The 22904-nt window shown below is 37.8% G+C and overlaps 1 protein-coding gene across 3 annotated transcripts; it reads left to right on the top strand.

Annotated features, from left to right (window-relative positions):
* The first annotated feature begins 3708 nt into the window (after window positions 1-3708).
* asmt2 (acetylserotonin O-methyltransferase 2) lies at window positions 3709-22229 on the top strand. 3 transcript variants are annotated; one of them, XR_008386813.1, is made up of 10 exons: window positions 3709-4169; window positions 7521-7612; window positions 8722-8896; window positions 9637-9766; window positions 11838-11906; window positions 14615-14733; window positions 15116-15253; window positions 18183-18305; window positions 20066-21676; window positions 21900-22229. XR_008386813.1 is itself a non-coding variant. In XM_053633296.1 (9 exons), exons 2-9 carry the CDS (start codon window positions 7532-7534, stop codon window positions 20275-20277), a joined length of 1047 nt encoding a protein of 348 aa, XP_053489271.1. In that variant the 5' UTR covers window positions 3709-4169; window positions 7521-7531; the 3' UTR covers window positions 20278-22229. The 3 variants fall into 3 exon arrangements, 2 of the variants coding, with proteins under 2 accessions (XP_053489271.1, XP_053489272.1); XM_053633296.1 differs by having other exon boundaries at window positions 20066-22229; XM_053633297.1 differs by lacking the exon at window positions 7521-7612 and having other exon boundaries at window positions 3710-4169; window positions 20066-22229.
* Window positions 22230-22904: the final 675 nt, after the last annotated feature.

Below are 22904 nucleotides of genomic sequence, written 5' to 3'. Positions count from 1 at the left end.
AGGAGAGGGTGATTGTGTTGTGCTGTGTAAGAGATCATAACATTAACATATTTTATTGGTAGATTTATGACCAGTGTGCAGTTTATTGTACATCATTAGGAAAGGTTTTGTACAGTGATGTTTGAAAGTTTGTGAACTTTGTGTATATATATCTGCATAAATATGACCTAAAACAACATCAGATTTTCACACAAGTCCTAAATGTAGATAAAGAAAACCCAGTTAAACAAAGGAGACAAAATATTATACTTGGTCATTTATATATTGCGGAAAATGATCCAATATTACATATCTGTGAGTGGCAAAAGTATGTGAACCTTTGCTTTCAGTATCTGGTGTGATGGGCAGCAATGTTCTTTTTGGAGAGCAGTGGCTTTCTCCTTGCAACCCTGCCATGCACACCATTGTTGTTCAGTGTTCTGATTGTGGACTCTTGAATATTAACATTAGCCGATGTGACTGACGCCTTTAGTTGCTTAGAAGTTATCCTGGCTCCTTTGTGACCTTGTGGACTATTACATCTTTGTTGGTTGACCACTCCTGGGGAGGGTAACACTGGTCTTGAATTTCTTCCATTTGTATACAATCAGTCTTGGCTGTGGATTGGTGGAGTCCAAACTCTTTAGAGATGGTTTTGTGACCTTTTCCAGTTTGATGAGCATCAACAACTCTTTCTGATGTCCCCAGAAATCTCCTTTGTTCATGCAGTGATACACTTCCACAAACATGTGAAGATCAGACTTTGATAGATCCCTGTTCTTTAAATAAAACAGGGTGCTCACTCACCTGATTGTCACCCCAATGATTGAAAACACCAGACTCTAATTTCACCTTCAAATTAAACTGCTAATCCTAGAGGTTCACATACTTTTGCTACTCACAGCTGTGGTCAATGGTCTGTACTTATGTAGTGCTTTTTTAATCTTAGCAGTTCCAAAGCGCTTTACACTGGTTCTCATTCACACACACACACCCCAATGGTAGCAGAGCTGCCATGCAAGGCGCTAACTTGCCATCAGGAGCAACTTGGGGTTCAGTGTCTTGCCCAAGGACACTTCGTGTATCAGGTATGTGTAGTCATGTGGGCTGGGAATCGAACCGCCAACCCTACGATTAGTGGACAACCCGCTCTACCACCTGAGCCACAGCCGCACACACATGTAACATTGAATCATTTTCCTCGATAAGTAAATGAAGAAGTATAATATTTTTGTCTCATTTTTTGAATTGGGTTCTCTTTAGTCTTAGTCAACTTTGTTGATGTTATATGTTGAAAACATGCTGAACAGTAAAAGTGGCATTAAGGTGACTAAGATCACCATATTTATACAAATACCACAATTACACAAATACCATATTTATATTGCAGGTTGCACAATGTATGAGAGTGTAATTAGGCCTAAATAAGTAAGGAATAAAACATTTGGGGGCATGCTGTTCTAGGAAATTAATCAATGACAGAGTGGTGAGATGTGGCCCAGTGCAGAACGGAGTTACTGTTACCACCACAAAGCTGATTGTTATTTGTAATGGCATGTGCAAAGGTGTTTTATTACTCTTATACCACAAATTACAATTCCTAATTTATTAAAGAAAGACATTTGGCAATTTTTAACCATTTATAGTTACATTTAATGTTGAGGAACAGCCATCCAAAGTGAGTTCCGATCATCACTTCTGTTATAGCAGCTAAGACAAAAAACACAGCTTGTCACATTCCTGAGAAAACTGACTCGACAAATTCCTTGGCCTTTAGACTTTTCAGTGCTGGAAAATATACTGACTGTTACAAAGCACTTGCACTTGAGACTCCTTCCATAAATGGTAAATGAATGTCTCCTAACAGAAAGCTATGTGATATTAATTACACATTTTTGTTTGCTAATAATGTTTTTACTCCTTTATTATTATCCTTGGATTATATGGAGTGTCTGCCATTCCAGTCCTTGTGAATGAGTTACTATAAAACCATAATGTGTCGGAATGAGTGCATTAATTAACTGTCCTTTAAATTACAGCCGGAACTAATGTCAGAGCTGATCCTATAGAAAATTAATCAAAACCTAGATTCAAGGATTCAAACACACTGTGGTATAATGTTAACATTTAAAAAAAAAAAAAAACATTCCTGCTTCTAGGGAAAACTCTGATTATGGTTCATAACACCACATTGCAGGGTAAACCAATAAATGCTGTGATTTATGTTAGGCTAAGTATTAAATACATATCATTTTGCATATACAGATGATCTAGATGTGATTAGTAACTAGCTTACTAGCAGTTAACTAGTTTACTAAGTAAGTTAGCAAATGTTAGTGAACTCAACTCATTTGGGATTGCAGGCTTGTTCATGAAACCAGTTCATGAAACGACTTTTGCTTTGTAACATGGTGCGTTATCATGCGGGAAGTAGGCATTAGAAGATGGTAAATTGAGGCCATGAAGGAATGCATATGATCAGCAACGATACTCACATAGGCTGTAGCATTTAAGCGATGATTGATGGTATTAACAGGCTCAAAGTGTGAAAAGAAAACATTCCCCACACCATTACACCACCTCCACCAGCCTGGACTGATGACATAAGGCAGACTGGGTGAATGGATTCATGCTGTTGGTGCCAAATTCTGACCCTACCATCTGTGTACCTCAGCGCAAATCGAGGTTCATCAGACCAAGCTACGTTTTTCCAGTCTTCATCTGTCCAGTTTTGCTGAGCCTGTCCCCACTGCATCCTCAGCTTTCTGTTCTTGGCTGACAGAAGTGGAACCCGACGTTGTCTTCTGCTGTTGTAGTCCATCCTCCTCAGGGTTCGACATGTTGTGCATTCTGAGATGCTTTTCTGCTCACCACATTTGTACAGAATTATTATCTGAGTTACTGTAGCCATTCTGCCAGTTCGAACGAGCCTGGCCATTCTCCACTGACCTCTCTCATCACCAAGGCATTTCAGTCCACAGAACTGCGTCTCACTGGATTTTTCTTTATTGCACAATTCTGAGTAAACTCTCAAGACTGTTGTGAACATCCCAGGAGATCAGCAGTAATAGAAATACTCAAACCAGACCATCTGGCACCATCAATCATGCTACAGGCAAATTCACAGAGATCACATTTCTTCCCATTTTGATAGTTGATGTGAAGATGACCTGAAGCTGCTAGCCTGTATCTTCATGATTTTATACATTGAACTGCTGCCACTTTATTACATTACATTTACAGCACTTTACAGATGCCCTTATCCAGAGACCGACTTGCATTAATTTCATTTTTATACAACTGAGTAGTTGAGGGTTAAGGGCCTTGCTTAAGGGCTTAGCAGTGGCAGCTTGGCAGTGCTGGGATTTGAACTCACAACCTTCCGAGCAATGGTTCAACATCTGAGTCCAACCACTGCCCCAGATAATACTGTAGAATAGATAGAATAGATAATTGCATGAATGAGCAGCTGTACAGGTGTTCCTAATGAAGTGCTCACTGAGTGTATATATAAAATTATAAGCGATTTGCTTGCACTGTGTGCTGTGGTTATTATTAATATTACACACAATCACTCACATTGTTTTTTAAAAATACAAATATATTTTTTAAAAGGTGAAATACAGCCTCGCTTCGAAATATTTTATAAAAGTCGAAGTAACTATGAAAAGTCACTAATTTGCCAAATGGGACACACTGACAAGGAGGGCGAGGGGGCGTTCCCTAATTTGCATTTATACATATTCATTCATCTTTCTTCATTAAACACTATTAAGCAACGTATCATATCTACATATATTAGTTTAATAGTTAAAAATGACATGTTCGTGGGTCTTGTAAGATGGCGACGGGACTTCCAGTTCTTCCTCAAGGGGAAATGGCGAGGGGAAGTCACTGAGAAAAGCGCCGAAAACTTGAGCATTTTACCCACGAAGAAAAGGAATTATTGTCAAAGTGGTGTTTGTGCGCCATCTGCTGGTGACTTTACAAACATCAAGTTCATCTAAAGGTGTAGCAGTAGTGTTTGGTTGGACGGCCATTGGAAGAGGTTTGTTCCTTCTTGGTCGTGTTTTATTTTTTTTTTATATGCTCTAGTTTTAGGGGTTTGGTTGATATTTTGCAGTTTATAATCGGAGCAAATCAAGAACAAACCGGGATTGAACACTCCGCTCAGCCTTTCGTGTTGTTTGGTAAGTGAAATACCACCAGACTGATTCTTATGTTCGACCAAAATGTTTGTTTTAGCCTTATTGGAATCGCATAGACACAAACAACACATCAAAGCACCGAATATATACTGAACGATAGGTTTATGATTGTCCGGCTCTGATTGTCAGTGTGAAGGTTGGGCATGTTGACAGATTAAACAGCTGTTCTCATAAAACATCTGTCCACGACAGCTATTAAATGCAGCACAGAGGTCGATTTAATCACGCTGGCAAGTCATGTGAGACAAATCCATTTTCTCCCTGACTTTACAGACACGATTAACTAGTGTTGGGTCCGAGTCGAGACCAAGTCCTTAACCGATCGAGTCCGAGTCCAAAAGGGGCCGAGTTGGACTTAAGTCTGAGTCGAGTCCAGAAAGTAATTACAATTGTAAACTCAACACTGAGCTGTTAACTTAATATTTTAACCTTCACAAACCAATGGCAACATAAATGTAACAAAAAAAAAAAAATACCACTGTTACATCTTGCCATTGCCATTTAATATTTTTATTTCATGTCATCAGCACCTCAACTAGTTTCCTATCAAAAAGTGATTTTAAAGAAAAAAAAGGGATATAGAGGTATATGTAGAACTTTTATTATATTACAAGTGTATGAAAATACAAATGAACCTGTTTAGTTATTGTATCACACTATGAGTAGAGTTACATTTAGCAGCATGTCATACAGTAACAACAAGCTCTGTTCTTGTAACTTTTTTTTCATTTTAATTCCTAAAATGGACAAAAAAAATCCCTATCAGCAGGGTTTATTATATTTTACTACATTAAGAAGTACATTTAACATTTTACGTGAAATTCAAGACTGGAATCACCAAATGCTAATGTTTAGGGCTGAGCGATATGACTACAATCTTATTTCACGATAACGATACGTTTTCTCAGGTAGGTCTATCAGTAGTATTCAACTAAGAAATACTATGGAAATTGAATGAAGCAATTAAATGTCAAATAAAATAGACGTCACTGTATGCCATATACTGTGATTCTTATTCAATTTACTGAAGTTATTCAGTCAAATGAGTGAGTGAGTGAGTGAGTGAGTGATTTTCACTTTGTCTTTTGTTGTTTGATTAACATTAATGACACAGACAGCAGCAGGTTTATTAGACTGCTGTCACTTTAAGACCTAATGCACAGATCCAATATACTGTATTGACACACCTCCGATTTCCCCTCCTACTGTTTACATTCACTTAAGACATAACCGACTGTGTTTGCATGAATACTCGGCCAGACCTGCATTTTGACATGATGTGTGTGTATTTATTTGATCGTTCATGCATAATAAGTAGCTAAAGAGAACTCAGTTCAGTGCTAGCATGATGAGGCACTTTCCTGTGCATGCGTTTCAGTGTGTGCGTACAGAAAGCCCCTGGTCAGGCAGGGAGACATTCATTCATTTCTCGTTATCTTAATTTTATGTCGTTATTTAATTTTATCTTTCTTTTCATGTTACACATGAAAAATTTCCAAGTCCAAATTGTCCGAGTCCGTGTCAAGTTCGAGTTCATTCTTAATTGAACCTGGTCCGGGATCGAGTACCCCAACTCTACGATTAACACACAGTTACAGACAGGGGACATTTTCTAGGCTATGTATGCTCCATTGAAACATTTAAAATAACATTAATGTGTTAATGTAAATGTCTAGAGTTCTTTAAAAAAAAAAAAAATGGGGTAAAGCTGTTTCATACTATCATCCTCTCATTTCATTATATTTCATCTGGAACTGTGACTATACATGTAGTGTACCTATTTTTTTTAAAAAATCCAGAAGTATTGTGGATTTGAACGGTGACACAATTATTTAATTTTGCCTCTGTACACCTTCACAATGGATTTGAAATGAAGCAATCAAGATGTTCCCTCCATTTTTACAGGCTCAAAAGTAATTGGACAATTGACTGATAAGTAGTTTCATGGCCAGACCTTTTATCTTAAAGTCTTAATTTGTCATGAAATAATGAGGAAACAGTCCACACCTGGCCTTAAAACTACTTAGCAGTCAATTGTCCATTTACTTTCAAGTCTGTGAAAATGAAGAACAAATGGCTGTAATTCCTAAATGGTGAATGCAATATTTTTTTTTATACCCCTTGAATTAAAGTGGAAAGTCTACACTTCAATCGCATCTTGATTGCTTCATTTCGAATCTAGTGTGGTGGTGTACATCAAAAACTTTTACTGTCCAAATACTTGTGGACCTGACTGTATCTATCCACAATACTTATGGATTTAAAAATAAATAAATAAATAATAGGTACACTACATGTATATTGACAGTTCCAGATGAAATATAACGAAATGAGAGGATGATAGTATTAGAATGTGACCAAGATACTCTTAGTTAAGTAAGGAATAAAACCCTTGGGGCTTGCTTTCATGGGAAAATAATCAGTTACAGTGGTGTGACGTAGCCTGACATGAAGCAGAGTTACTGTTACAACCCAAAGTTAGTTTTCCTATAGAGGTACGTACGTCCTCTTAAAACACAGCAATTTACAATTTCTAATTGATTTGTCAGTGATATGTTGTACAATTTAACCGTTTATAGTTACATTTATTGTTGGGGAATGTCTTGGAAAACAAGTTAGTTCACTTGTGTTATCGGAGCTATAAACAGTCATTCCCTCACTAGCCTCTTTTTCTTCTCTCTCTTGAAGTTAATAAGACTAAATAATTCAGCTCGATGTGTTCCTGAAAAACCTGAAAGCACAAAATCCTCTGTCTCCAAGACTTTATTATGGTGGAAAACCTGTTGATCTAATTTATTTTAGTAGTGGCTGACAAAATCTGCATACTCTGTACTGTACCTCCTAAAATATAACAACAAATAAAAAGCTGGCTTCAATAAGACTTTGCATATAGCACAAAAATATTGTCGATAGAGCATCATATGCATATCTATAATCTCTAACCTTACTACTTGGTGTAAACTGCGGCTTTTCAAAGCCCTATTTGGAGCCTGAAGTCATTTTTAAAGAGATGCTATTTCATTATATATATTTTCCTGTTTATTGCTAATTTATAACATACATGCAACATCTGAACTGATCTAATTCGACATTATTAGGCTGTGAGTTTTAGATCACAAACCTTTTCATACACAAAGACTACTTTAGGTGTTTAAGTACTTGAGATCTTACTGTGCAAGTGACCAGTGAGTTTAAATCAAAGAACTGATCCTTTAGCCAGACCCTTAATCCTCGTTTGCTTAGCTATACATTTGGATTGCTGATCTGCTGATTGGATAATTCTACCTGGACCGTGACATTAACTTATTTTTGTTCTCTTGTCCATTTCACCAGGAGTTTCCACCATGGCTGAGCATCTATCTCAAAGTGAACTAGACTACCCTTTCAAATTACTGGAGTACTTCAATGGCTTCAGAGTTTCCAAGGTTGGAGTCGGGTGTCTTTTCCATCCTCAGAACTTTTGCTCGTTAGTGAATAGATCTCAGCACCCTGCTGCTCCCTCTCTCAACAAATCATTACTTATCTAGAATGGTTTTGTTCCATGCCAGTCAGTTGGCACTGTGGCCTCCTTTCTGTTTGGCTGCAGGGGATTCAGTTGACCATGACTAATAGCATTGAATAAGTCTTTGTTTAGTTTCTGAACCATTTCTGTGGTTTGCCTGATGCCAGTACTAAGCAGACCTCTGAGGTGGATGGGTGGATTATTGATTTCCTTTATTATTGAAAAATGGGACATGGGGTCATTGAACCTAATTTAAAAAAATTGTTACAATTGGCAAGTTGATGAGGCATAAGAGGAATAAAACACTTCGGGACGTGCCGTTATTGTAAAATACTTCGCGTTGGTCCACATCACACTAACGCATTGCTGATTATTTTCCTATAACAGCACACCCCTTACTTAAACATTATATGTGCTGCATGCCTTTCTTGAACCTTTCAATCTGACTCTTCTCAGAGAATTGTGATTTCACTAAGCATTGGTAAGTGTGATGGTCATTCCATCGCAAGTAGTTTGGAGTCATTGACAATCAAACTTTAATTGAACATTTTAAAACCAAGGCAAGGTATCTCCTTGGGCAAGACACTGCACCCCAAGTTGCTCCCGATGGCAAGCTAGCGCCTTTCATGGCAGCTCTGCTACCGTTGGTGTGTGAGTGCGTGTGTGAATTGGTGAATGAGAACCAGTGTAAAGTGCTTTGGAACCGCTAAGGTTCAAAAAGCGCTATATAAGTGCAGACCATTTACCATCTCCTAACTTTTGACAGACAGCATATGTTCTAGCGCGTTATAACCCTCAAAACATTATAGTTCTTTGCACGAATTCTTTACTGCTTTAGGAATATTAATCCATTTTTGGATTGTTAAGCATGGCAAATGTCAGTTTAAATTTGCTTCATTGTCAACACTGCAAAACAGTATTTGACACTGAATTAAATATTTTTTTGTCTAAATATTGGCCACCATTCAATCAGGATTTCTACCCACATCTTTTCTTTTCATTTTATTGAAAAGGACCCTTCTTCCTCCGCAGGTGATCTTTTCAGCATGTGAGCAGGGTGTGTTCGACTTGCTTCTGCAATCCCAGAAGCCCCTGAGTGCAGCTGAGGTAGCACGAGAACTCGGCACCAGTGAGGATGGCATGGAGCGGCTCCTCGATGCGCTTGTGGGTGTTGAGGTCTTGGAGGTGGAGCTAACACAGGGCACAGGTACATTTACTTCAAGAGAAAGTAACACAATGCATAGGTGTGTTTACTGTAGGTGTAGCTAACACAAGTTGGAGCTGGGAAGTTTATTTAAAACAGAATAGACATCAAAGAGAGGTGAGCTTACGAGAACACTTAACACAAAAATGTTGATGAACGTTAATGACTGACAATTGTCCATATACAAATGCTTCCTGTTTAGGCAGACCTCCCTCAATAAGGATCCTTACACTGAAAAGTATACTGTATTTAGATGTGGGCTAAAAAGAAGTTTGAATGAATTAGGGTTTAATTCCTGTTTATTTCAGCTCTGAGAAACTCGTCAGGCTTCGTGATGAATCTCTGAGAATTGGTGATTAATATTTCAGTAGACCCATCCTCTCCCTTTTAGACTTTATAAATAATTCAAGATTGATTCCTGAATAATTGACTCAAAGGTCATTTATAAATCCAAAATAGATGATAAACATTGTGATGGTTTATTTTTTATTATATATATATACACACACCTACTGCATCCTACTGCATGTATGTACATTATATGGCCATGTAGTAGTCCAAGTACTGTATATGGACAACTGACCAATCAGACTTACTTATATATATATATATATATATATATATATATGTGTGTGTGTGTGTGTGTGTGTGTATATATATATATATATATATATATATATATATATATATATATATATATATATATAATTATAAGCTTTGTTTTGTCTTTTCTTCTCTTTTAGCCTATTACAGCAGTACTGATGTTGCTAATCTGTATCTGGCCAAGGACAGCCCTAAATCTTTATATGACATGATCATCTACCAGTCCCAGACCATCTACCCTCTCTGGAACAACTTGGGAGATGCGGTCAGGTAAGACATTCTAGTAAAAATAGGTGTACTGTATATTATGCAGTGACTCTAATTGTAAAATTGCACTTAGACAAGAGTGCACCATGGGAAGAAAACGACCAGCTTGGTGTAACAGTCCATCAGCTCAGTAACTGTAGCTCTACCGTTCAAGACAGTCACACTTTTTATAAGCTGGTCTCAGTAAATCATTTACCATATGTGCCTCAGGTGCCTGCTTTTACAATCCTACCTCTTCAAATGGAATTGCAAAAGTGCTTAAAACTTCTCTGATGTAGGTTTGAGTCTCAGCTATACCATGTGACCTCTACGGCAAAAGATCATTGAAAAACCAGTTGAGTTCGCTCTAGGATGAAAGGCTGGTGAGGTCTTTGCACACTGTTATATAAACAATACTGAGCAAATCTATGTATCCGAGTCAAAGTGGATCCCGAGAATATTACGCACAAGGCAGGAGACACTCACACTCTCGCTCACAGTCTCACTCACACCTATGAGCAATTTTGCATCCACAGTCTGCCTACCAGCATGTTTTGTGAGATGAAAGGAAACAGGAGAACCTATAAGAAACATGTGCAAACACTGGGAGAACATGCAAAACTACACACAGACAGTAACCCGACCTCAGACTAGAACTGGGAACCCTGGAGCTGAGAGGTTCCGATATCAGAGATGCCTTACTTTTTTTATTCTGAGAAAAATCTATTTACTGTGGCACTTTCCAGGGTCCCCGGTTCGTCCTGGCCTCAGGTTACTGTCTTTTCAGAGTGTCACATGTTCTCCCTGTGTCCTTGTGGGTTTACTCCAGGTTCTCTGGTTTCTTCCCACCTCCAAAAACCATGCTGGAACATGAAATTGCTATGATAAATTGCCCCTAGGTGTGAATGAGTGTGTGAATGTTTATGTTTGTGTTCTCAGAATAGGCACTGGATTCACCAGTGGTTATTACGAATGAACAATGAATAGATATCAGCCTCCACTTACCACAATCCAGCTTTTAAATTGTCTGAACTACTAGCCAAGCAGTGCCATTGCTTTGACATTATTGTTGGTTTGCTGGTCCATGTCCAGAGTGGGGGAAAAAAGCTTCAAATAGAGTAATCCTACTGCATGTATGTACACTATATGGCCATGTAGTAGTCCAAGTACTGTATATGGACAACTGACCAATCACACCCATATGTGTTTGTTGAGCATCCTGTTCCAGGTGTAGTGCCAACTTTGCTCTTATCATAACCTTTGTTTTTCTGCGAAGGCGTTCCACTAGATTTTGGAGCATGGTTGTGGAGATTTATCCATTCAGCCGCAAGAGCATTAGTGAGATCAGGCACTGATGTTGAGTGAGGAGGCCTGGGTCATCCCAAAGGTGTTCGGGTGGGGTTGAGGTCAGAGATCTGTGCGGGATACTACAGTTCTTCCACACCAACCTTGGCAAACCATGTCTTCATGGAGCTCGCTTTGTGCAAAGGGGCATTGTCACGCTGGAACATGTTTGGGCCTCTTTGTTCCAGTGAAGGTAAATCTTAATGCTACAACAACCAAAGACATCATATACAATTCTGTGCTTCCAACTTTGTGGCAAAAGTTTTGGAAGGCCTAAATATGGCTGTGATGATCCGGTGTCTACGAACGTTTGGTCATATAGTGTATATAGAGTTATGAAATAGCTAAAGTTTGGGAGAAAGACCACACTTAAAGCTCTACCTTCTTCCGAGTTAACTTTCTATAAATTTCCATCTCTCACTTTCTGCAACCACCACCGTCTCATCTGCTGCCTTCTATTCAACAACCCCTACATGATGGCCTTCAGTGGAGGGTCTGGTCTTGTCTAACGCAAAGTAGGAGCTGCTCAAGTTCTCGTTTACAGTTGCAAAATAACCCTCATTAGGATGTGGTCTGTACTCGATGTTAAGCAAGCAGTAATGTCAATCACTCCTAGCTTCATAACATTTGTCACAAAACACTTTAGACATTGCAGTCTTTCTAAATCTGGAGGAATTAATAATTCTGAAAGAAAAACTGTAGGTCAAGCTTAAGAAGTTTAAATATCAGGTTGCTGTTTTAAACTTCACAGGGAAGGAAAGAACCAAAATGAAAAAACCTTTGGTCTCTCATCGGAAGACATCTTCTCAGCTATATACAGGTGAGATTATGACTCCCTCTCACAAGTAACATGGTCATGCACTGCTGTGTTTCTTACATACTGTGTGAGCTACCCATTCCTGTTTTCACACAATGCATGACTAACCACAGCCTTTCTGAAAATGACATTCACAGTAGCATGTCGCTTTCCTGGTAGCAGACAACATTTAAAATAAAGAGGCCACTCAACAAAACACAGCAAAGGTCATACCTAAGTCTGTTCGTATAATGAGCGCTTTAGAGAAGCAAATGGAAGGTCAAATCAGGGAGCATATACTACCGGTCAAAAATTTAGACACACATTCATTATTTCTATTTTTTTTCTCCACATTTTAGAATAATAATAAAGTCATCAAAACTCTGGAGTAACACAAATGGAACTATGGGAATTATGTTGTGATAAAAAAAATCCCAAATAAATCAAAATAATGTAATATTTTAGCATCTTCAAAGTAGACACCCTTTTTGCGTAAAGTTTCCAGAAATGTATTCTTGACATTTTTCTCAACCGATTTCTTGAGGAATTTCCCTCAGATGCTTTTTAAACAGTATTAAAGGAGTTCCCACCTACGCTAGACTCTTATCGGCTGCTTTTCAGAATATTTCGCTCCAACTCATCCTCCAAGTTTAAATTTTTTTTTTTTTTTTGTAAATAAAATATTAGTTATCTAATGAAAGAAATGAATATGTCGGCACAATTGTATTTCTGTCCACAACACCGATTTCGAACATTTAATCATACACCTTCAGATCAAAAGCTTTTTAAGAGCATGAGAATCATTTCAGTGATGTGTCCACAAACTTTTGACTGGTCGTGTATATAGGATGTCCCTTAAGTCCAGCGTCATCGAGTTAATGTTTGTTTTCATATTTTTACAGACCATGATGTAGCTGAGCAAGGAAGAACGAATCCAAATAATTCTACTGTTTTGAGAATAATGGTAGACATATTGAACAAGTTATAAAATAACTACAACAAATAGAAACTTTCAAAATAAATAAAACTTTTATTGAGCCTTGTTTTTTCTCCTTTGATGAGAATTCATGAGATATTCTGTATATTAAGGGTGAAAATAGAGCGAGTTTAATGAATTTTTTCACTCAGCCCGAATTGTCTCAGTGAGCAGTGACAAATTTGTGGTCAGTTTGGTGTCAAATACTGTATACCAAACATGTCTTGCTGACTGACTAGATATGTGGTAGTAGCAAAATGCCATCCATGGGGCATCTAATGATGTATCATGTGCGTGTGAATCGGCGTCAGTGGCTTTAGGTGAAAGTTGAGAGCTGACTCACATGTAATTTAATCAAAATACTTGCATGGAAGGCTGGTTTCAACATTTGTGCTGTTCGTTAGTGTAAAAATGATGAGATGTGTGTATGAGGCAATAAGACAGGGAGGATCCTTATACTGCACTGCTGCTTGTTGATGTAGTCAAGTGTATTAAGGGATGTGATCAGATATCATAAAACACAAATGAAAGTTTCACACAGCAGCACAATGACATTAATGCTTATTATATTTGTGAATGCACATTTGTTTTTGATTTTATAATTTAACAAATAGTTCAGTAGATTTTATACAATGGGGTATTTGAGGCCAATGCTCCTCCTTTTTGCATATCGGATCCTTTTAATATAGATAAAATGCTCAAGTAGGTGGAAAGGTATATTTTGTGTTTTCTGTATTTGTATGTGTGTTTGTATCAGTCTTCATTATTTTATTTGAAATCATGAGGCCTGTAGGTTGTAGGTCATGTTATTTCAGAAAGCTGGGTTTCCTGATGGAGTATTATCATTTTAGTAGCTGCTTTAGTACAGTAAATATTATAATGTAACATAAACTCAGCGAATCCTTCAGTGATATCAAATGGTAACTATAGCACCAGTTTGGAAATACCCAGTGTTGTGGAAGCAGATACAACAAACAACGCTGAAATCGGTGCACTTGCTAATATGGCTGGAAAATCATCATCATCATCATCATCATCATACTATGAATATTACAGCTCCAATAAGAGCATATATATCAGGTTTAGTTTAGACAAGAGTGTGTTATTGATTTTATTTTCCATTTATTTATTTTTATTATTGTGTGGTTGCTTTGGCAACAAAATTTGATGTCTGCCCAGGATGATAATGAAACTGCTTCAGTATCAAGGGATTTTTTGCTGCAAAAATCCATTCAAGAGCCTCCATCACAGCGGCACACCAGCTTTAGGACACAGACAGTGACTGATTTTGAGAGAGCGTGAGCGAGAGATGTCTTGTTATCTGAAGTGGCACTCTGTGTGTGTGTGTGTATGCGTGTATACGCGTGTGTGTATGTGTATTCCGCTTGTTATTTTAGGAGGGTGAGTGCATCTCTTTTGCTGGTCTGTGCACTGTGACAGAAAATTCGAGGCTCTGGCCCTCACCCATCTCCTCTCCCTGTCCTCAGATACCTCACATATCACCGTGTGTGTGTGAATCTGTACTCTCTGTGTGAATCTATAAATGCTAATATTTTCTTAAATTCAGAATTTAATCTGGCCATTTAAACAGATGTGTGTGCATCTGTAAAGAAAGAAGGCATTGCTTAACATACTGGTGTGTGTGTGTGTGTGTGTGTGAGAGAGAGAGAGAGAGAGAGAGAGAAAAAGAGAGAGAGAGAGAAACACACATTGCACCAGTTTATATACAGTACTTAAATGTTTCTATATATTACAGGTCAGAGGAAGAGTTGTTAAAGTTTATGGGTTTGATGAACTCATCATGGGTCATTGACGGCCATGACGTAGTAAATGCTTTTGACCTGTCCAGATTTAAGTCCATAGTGGATGTTGGAGGTGTGTATACTTCGATGTACTTTCACACAAATACCCACATATTAGTAAGTTAGAAAAGTCTGTGTTAACTACCAGTAACTTATTTATTTATTTATTTATTTTTAAATATCAGAGCATATGCATGGTGTTGCATTGTTGAGTTGTATTTGTATCTGAATGCATCTGAATATCTTGTTAGACATAATTATTGCTATATATATTACTTTATAAGTCAGAGTCACTACAATAAATTTGTTCAGTAAAATTAAAGAAATTGTATGAATTTAATTTCAACAAATCCCTTCCCCCAAAGAGTGTTTTTAAATAACAATGTTCTCAATTCCCTATCTTTTTTCTCCTTAATGAAGTAAATGTCCCTGTTTCCTGGTTAATCTGTTTACAGGTTGTTCAGGTGCCTTGGCCCGTGAATTAGCTAAGGCCTACCCTGCTTCCACATTGACTGTCCTGGACTTGCCAGAAGTCATCCAAACAGCCCAGAAGCACTTCTCTCAAAGTGATGACACCATCAAGTTTCTTGAAGGTCAGCTTTTGTATTCTGTACATTAGAACAGTATATGTACAGTATATACAGTCATGTAAAAAAAGTAACCCTCCAAGCAAACATTCGATCGTCTTTGAAAACTAGAATCAGGTGTTCAGGGTCGTGTGCCAGTGATTAGAACCTGCTTAGGGAGTGCAGGTGGAACCTGTCTTATTTATACCCCTCTCATATCTAGTGTCTGGAGTTCCCTTTGTTATTGAGGTGTGTGGTGTCATCATGCCAAGATCTACATAGTTCTATAAGGCCTTCAGAAAAAAGCTTGTGGATGCCTATGAGTCTGGCGAGGGATTTAAAAAGATCTCCAAATTATTTGAAATACATCATTCCACTGTAAGGAAAATCATCTACAAATGGTGCAGATTTCAAATGACTGCCAATTAGTCCAGGACTGGCCGTCCCAGCAAATTCAGCCCAAGAGCAGACCGTCTCATGCAAAAAGAAGTTTCCAAGAACCCCAAAATTTCATCACAGGATCTGCTAGTAAGTCTTGCAACTGTTGGTGTCAAAGTGCATGCTTCTACAATCAGAAAGAGATTACACAAATTTGACCTGCATGGGAGGCGTGCCAGGAAAAAGCCTTTGCAAGACTACAGTTTGCCAATGAGCATATAGGCAAAGAATAATGTGCTCTAGACAGATGAATCAAAGATAGAGTCGTTTGGTCACAGTAACAGCAGACATGTTTGGCGCAGACCAAAGACAGCTTTTCAGGAGAAGCACCTCATACCAACTGTGAAGCACGGTGGTGGAAATGTTATGGTTTGAGGTTGCTTTGCTGCCTCACGGACTGGACAGCTTGCATTCATTGATTCAACTGTGAGTTTTGCATTATATCAAAGAGTGCTTGAAGATAATGTGAGGCCATCTGTCTGAAAGTTGAAGTTGAACTGAAAATGGATCTTTCAACAGGATAATGATCCTAAGCACACTAGCAAATCCACCAAGGAATGGCTAAAAAAGAAGAAATGAAGGGTTATGAACTGGCCTAGTCAAAGTTCAGATTTGAATCCCATTGAAATGTTGTGGGGGGATTTTAAACGGGCAGTACACCAGCAAGCCTGGTGGATAATTATGCAAAACACCTACAAGACGTTATTTCTGATAAAGGGGGCAATACTAGCTTCTGAGGCCAAGGGTGTACTTACTTTTTCCACAGAAGAATCTATTCATATTTCTGTTGAATAAATGATTGAAAAAGCTATTGTTCCTTGTGGTTTTGTTTCAGTATATCAACTTTATTAATAGGCACTGTTTCAAACATGATCAAATGTTTGCTTGTCCAAATATGTCAAAAAAGCCTACAATTTCCATGGGGTGTACTTATTTTTCACATGACTGTTATAATAATAATAATAAGAAGAAGAAGAAGAAGAATGCATTCCATGTACAGTATATTTTACTTTAGGACAATGTACATACATTTAAAAAATATATTGAAAAAAAAAAGCAGGTACCAAAAACTAGTGAAAAGAAGAAAGGAACATGTATGTCTTAAGACTTTAAAAATGGGGGGAGGGATGGTGTAGTCATGAAGGTCCTGCAGGATGGCAGATTGGACTTTGGAGGCTATGGCACTGCCCTATTAATTTCAGTCTGGTCTTGTGTACAACCAGCAAACCAGAATTGGTGGATCTTAAACTCCAAGCACTACCAAAAGTAATTGTACAGTTGGCTGCCCAGCTGTTCCAAAGCCTACAGTTGGTTTTAAGTGTGGCTTTTGCATTTGAAATCTGCTACTGTTAACTCGCAATAAAAATCAATAAAAAGTCCAAATATTAGGTGTGTCCAAATCGACTGTTTGGCATATTCTTTAAAAGAAAGAATGCATTGGTGAGTTCAGGAATGCCAAAAGTCCCGGGAGACCACAGAAAACAACTATAGTACATAACGGAAGAATTCTTTCCCTGGTGAAGAACAAGCCCCTTCACAACAGTTGGACAGATTAAGAACACCCATCATCAGTCAAGTGAAGACTTCACCAGAGTAAATACAGAGGGTTTATCACAAGATTTAAACCACTGGTAAGCCTCAAAAACAGGAAACCCAGATTAGAGTTTGCCAGAAATATCTAAAAAGCCTGTACAGTTCAAGAACAACATCCTATGGACAACTTGTATCAGAAGAGAAGAGAATAGAGAAGGGAAACAGGAACTGAAGACAGCTGCAGTAAAAGGCCTGGAAGAGCATCACCAGGGAACAAACCATGTGTCTAGTAATGTCTATGGGTTCTAGACTTCATGCAGACATAATTATCATATTCATTATTTAATTTCAACTCAATATACTGTGGTAGACACCAAAAATAACAACAACAGCAACGTCATCAATGTCCAAATATTTATGTACCTGACTGTATGCATGTATTTTTCTTTTTGAACTCCTAGGGGAATTTTATGCACTAACAAAGAGCACATTAAATACACAAAGTAAATACAGATACACAAACTCACGCAGTGCACAAAGAAGACAACGTGCAGAAACACAACATTGATAAAACGTTCACATTCGGTTTATGTGGGAAGTGAGGCTTTAGTTTTAATGTGAAGGAAGATTCCCATGTAGCAAAGACATTACTAAGTGCTAAATTAAGCAACACATTGTGTTTTGCATGTGGGTAATTATTGTATAATTATATAATTATATCCTTTTGTTTGTTTTGCAAATACAGTATGTTCACAGTGGAACAGTAGTGTAATCCACAGAACCTTTTTTTTCTCTTTTCTTTTGCTGTTTAAATAATTGTTTACACTGTTAAGGATCATTTGTTGGGTGCATTTTAATCTAATGTTTAAACAGTCTTTAAGCTGATTCACATTGTGTGTGTGTGTGTGTGTGTGTGTGTATATATATATATATATATATATATATATATATATATATATATATATATATATATATATATATATAGGGGACTTTTTTAAGGAAGACCTCCCTGCTGCTGATCTGTATGTCCTAGCAAGGATCATCCATGACTGGAAGGAGGAGAAAAGTCTGACGCTGCTGAGGAAGATTCACGCAGCCTGTAATTCAGGTGCGCACAGGAGAGCTGCATCAATGTTAACTTGATAGTCATTGGCTTGAAGATGGTAGTTTCATGAGCATTATTGTGGATTACTGACCTGGTATCACTTTTGCACTGAGTAGAGCAAAGCTTAATTACAGTTAGAGTACAGTTAGATTAAAGGAATAGTTTACTGAAAAAATCAATTTACATTCTTCAACTTAACCCGAATCTTTTGCTGTTTTAATTTTGCAAAGGAGCATGTAAATGTTTCAAACCTATCTTGTGATTTCACATGAGTTTTATAAGCCGTTTAATTTTGAAATAAACAATGTCGTAAAATAGCATTTAGAGTCTGTTCGGAAGTGGAACTATATTATCATCTGCATAACTTCCAGCTTTCAGTACGATTCCGCCTTAAACTATGGGACGGTCTATCTAGCGGTCGTAGCGGCACCGAACTGCGCAAGAGAAGAAGGTGACTCTGCTTGTCAGAGACAGATGAAGTGTTGATCATGTTCTGTTCATGTTTATAGATTACAGGAAGTCACATTGTGTCCTAAACCACATCGGCGTGATCTAAACCAAGTCTGTATGACATCACTAAAGACCTGGATGTGGTTTGATGTCCATCCCATCCATCCATTTTCCATACCGCTTATCCTACACAGGGTCACTGGGGCACCTGGAGCCTATCCCAGGAAACTCAGGGCACGAGGCAGGGGACACCCTGGACGGCGGCTGGCTTCACTGAAGTGGGGGTGTGCAGGACGGGCAAATCCTACGACACCAGCCTCGCTCTCAAATAACCACACGTGTACCCCCTGTATCAATGCAGTATAACGTTTCCTCTGCTGTATGAAGTTACTGCCGACCAGGACTGCAGAGTATTTCATACTCAGAGTATTTGGATGCTTAATTCCTCGTAGAGAGATTGTTTTCAAATTGCACATCATCTATAATTCTGTATCCAGGCATTTTTGTAAGGATAAAAGTGTAGTTAGTGGTTTCTTGGAAATAAAAACAATGGGAACAATTTATTATGCAGCACATATTGAATTTGATGGTTTATTTAGGATTATTTTAGACGATGAAGTCAAACTTATAGGGATGGACTGACACCCTGGACGGAGTGCCAACCCATCACAGATGTGGTTTTTAATGAGACTGATTTCCTTTATTTGTTAGCTACATTAGCCTGGCAGCTCCAGTGCAAAACTGACGCTTGCCTGACTGACTCCATTTGAAGTGAAGGGGAGACTGTGTTAATTTTCCAAACTATTCCTTTAATAATACACTCACTGTTACTACCTTATTATAAGGCATGTAGTGTCGGCTTTAGGTGCTCTGTTCACAGGGTATGGAGCGTCTTATTTCTTTTGTACACTTTTATGGCCACAAGCTTCAGGATATTGCGATCTGGCTGCAATCTGATTGGCTTTGTGCAATTCCATGCATACCCACTTTACAGCAGGACAACAAGCTTTTAAATACTGTGACACATTGCAATTTTCAGAGAACAATATTTTCACTGGACAGAAAGAAAAAGGTTCATGGAATCCCATTTCTAAAAGTTGTTAAAGAGTTTCGTTTGAAGCAGTAAGCGGATAACAGAAAGGTTTGTGATTGGTCATCTGCCATGCTCTGTCAAATTGCTTTTTAGCCATGTTAATGATGAAACGCGTCAGAGATTATATTTCATGTCTTTTTCCTCACTGTCCTCCCTCTGGAATAATTTCAATAAAGCACTAATATGTTACAGTACTCTCTTTCATGGTGTGTGTGTGTAGGTGGAGGTGTTCTGCTGGTAGAGGCTATGTTGTTGGAGAACCACAGAGGCCCCATCATGGCTCAGCTCTTCTCCCTGAACATGCTGGTTCAGACGGAGGGGAAGGAGCAGCCACCCTCTCACTACACACGCCTGCTCACGGCGGCTGGCTTCACTGACGTGGGGGTGTGCAGGACGGGCAAATCCTACGACACCATCCTCGCTCTCAAATAACTACACATGTACCCCCTGTATCAATGCAGTATAACGTTTCCTCTGTTGTATGAAGTTACTGCGAACCAGGATTGCAGAGAGGAAACCCTGTATTTGGAAACTTTTTAAAATGCTTAATTCCTCGTAGAGAGATTGTTTTCAAATTTCACATCATCTATAATTCTGTATCCAGGCTTTTTTGTAAGGATAAAAGTGTAGTTAGTAGTTTCTTGGACATAAAAACAATAGGAACAATTTATTATGCCACACATATTTAATTTAATGGTCTATTTAGGATTATTTTAGTTGAAGAAGTCAAACTTATAGGGATGGACTGAAGAATGGAGGAAAAGCTTTGACAAAAACATGTATTACACTGCAAAAAAAAAATGCAAGACACACTTAAATCTAGTCTCTTTAGTGTACTAAAATCAAGAAAAATAAAATAAAAATCTGCCAATGGGGTAAGCAAAACTGACTTGGTAAGAATTCTTGAAAATACCATAAATATTTAGTCACTAAAAATGCTATTGGATCTTAAAACCAGACAAAAATGCCAACATTTAAGCAAGTTGTGCTTTTTTTTTATTTTTTTTTATTTTTTTACAAACAATTAAAACTCAACTATTCAAGATAGTCTTACTTAAAATGAACATTTTCGTCTTTTGATTGAGCTGACTTTAAGAATCTATCCCTTAATCTGAGATTAAAAATTAGAAGAAAAAAAAAAGCTTACAATAAGACACAATTTCTTCCAAACAGCATAATAAAAACAACAGACACAAGACAAAAACATGTGGACTGTGAGATCGGCTGTAGCACACATGACAACACAACAACAAGAAAAGCTTGACAATTGGGTGCTGAAATATTAGAACTTCTATAAGGATGCTTATTAGGGGTTACACAGAACAGGTGTGAGTGATCAGTGGGACATGTGACATGCTGGGGCTGATGGGTAATGTAGTTCAGTGTGGATTTCAGCATAACCATGACACACAGCTGCTTCGTTGGACAATTGAAGCATGCAATTGATCTTAGTCTTAAAATAAGGAAAACCATCATGTTCCTCTGCCGGGATATGATGCAAACCATTGTTGTAGCTTGTTACTGGTTAAATCTAGCTCAATATTAGCTGGAATATCGTATTAAGACAAAGTTAGATCAATTTTCTTAAAATTATATAGATTTTTATTTATTTATGTTGCATTATGTTTTGCATTAGATACTTTTCTAATGCAAAACATGCTTGAAAAGATTATTTTTCTTTTTACACATAAAATAAGACTCATTTCCCCAAAACCAAAGCTTTTTTACTTTCTTGAAATTTCTTTTTTGCAGTGTACATGCGTAGACAATCATTGACGGAATTCAACACCAGCCCTTAAATGAGTTTGGAGTAATCTCCAAAATGTTCATGGTAATTGCACACACACACACACACACACACACACACACACACACACACACACACACACACACACACACACACACTAGAGATGCAGTAGATAGAGATTACGAGATTAAACACTGAAGTTTTTAGCTTTAAGTTCCACATTTCCAGCCTGAAGTCCTGCACTTCCTTTATCAAAATATGATCAGTATTACCGTAGTGACTGGAATTATATCTGTATTTCCTTCAGGTCTCTGTTTACCTCACATAACTGCTGTTTGGACCCTAACTGTGAAAAAAAGCTGTGATGTATATAATATTTTTTTGTATTAAATGCACTAGACTGGTGGGTGTACTGTATGTTAAGAAATAATTACTCCTTTTACACTTATATGTAGTGATTATTGATCAGTATTACAGCATGATTCTGTGTGTGTGTGTGTTTGCATTTTGCAGAAATACAGTATTTGAGAATTAATAATATTTGTCTTTAATTAATGTCAACAGACAACATTTGTGTTCTCTCATATTGGCTGTCCCACATGTCAGATAAAACCACATTTGTTTTGTAAACAGTTAACACAAGAACACTGAATTAATTTCAGTCACCTTCTCTACATATGGCGTCATTTCCTAATGAATTAGCACATTTTTTTGGGGGGGGGGGATCACTCTGCAATTAGTGATTCTTGTGTTAATTGTGTGTTAGTTGTGTTGTATGTTCTTATTCTTGTGTGAAGTTAGTGGTTGTCTGCCACACCGATGTCACGGCAAAGTCACAACAGTGTTTAACAAGAGAGAAAAAAATTCAAACAGAAGGGACAACGGTCAGATTTTACTGTTCGCTCCTAAAAACAAGAAGGACAAAAAAAAAGAGTGAGCACTTCTTTTCTCACTCATCAATTTCCAGTGATGTTGACATTTACATTGCTTTTACATTTATAGCATTTGGCAGACCCCCTTATCCAGAGTGACTTACAGAAGTGCTTAAGTCTCTATCAATAACTACATCCTGATACTTGTTCAATAGGTCACAGACTTAAGAATACTAAAAACTCTGTTCAGGAGGTAATATAGTAGGAAAAGCACACAGACAACACTATTTAATAAATAAATAAATAAAGTGCTAATGTTGAATGTCATGTTAATGATAAATTCAGTGTAGAGCTAAAGTTGACAGCAAATGCTGACAAAGGGGTGAAGAGATCAAGGAACTTTTATCTTCATGCAGGAGGTGAGACAGTTTAAAGAACTA

This window comes from Ictalurus furcatus, chromosome 9, assembly GCF_023375685.1.
Source record: "Ictalurus furcatus strain D&B chromosome 9, Billie_1.0, whole genome shotgun sequence".
Taxonomy (NCBI): Eukaryota; Metazoa; Chordata; class Actinopteri; order Siluriformes; family Ictaluridae; genus Ictalurus; species Ictalurus furcatus.
The sequence above is the reverse complement of the archived record's forward strand: the minus strand, read 5'-3'. Positions and strand labels throughout refer to the sequence as shown.

Excerpts from the sequence above, each read along its gene's own strand:
- asmt2 (XM_053633296.1), top strand. The coding sequence starts at position 7,532 with ATGGCTGAGCATCTATCTCAAAGTGAACTAGACTACCCTTTCAAATTA. Across the intron at positions 9,767-11,837 it reads AACTTGGGAGATGCGGTCAG|GGAAGGAAAGAACCAAAATG; the intron begins GTAAGACATTCT and ends TAAACTTCACAG. Across the intron at positions 15,254-18,182 it reads CACCATCAAGTTTCTTGAAG|GGGACTTTTTTAAGGAAGAC; the intron begins GTCAGCTTTTGT and ends ATATATATATAG.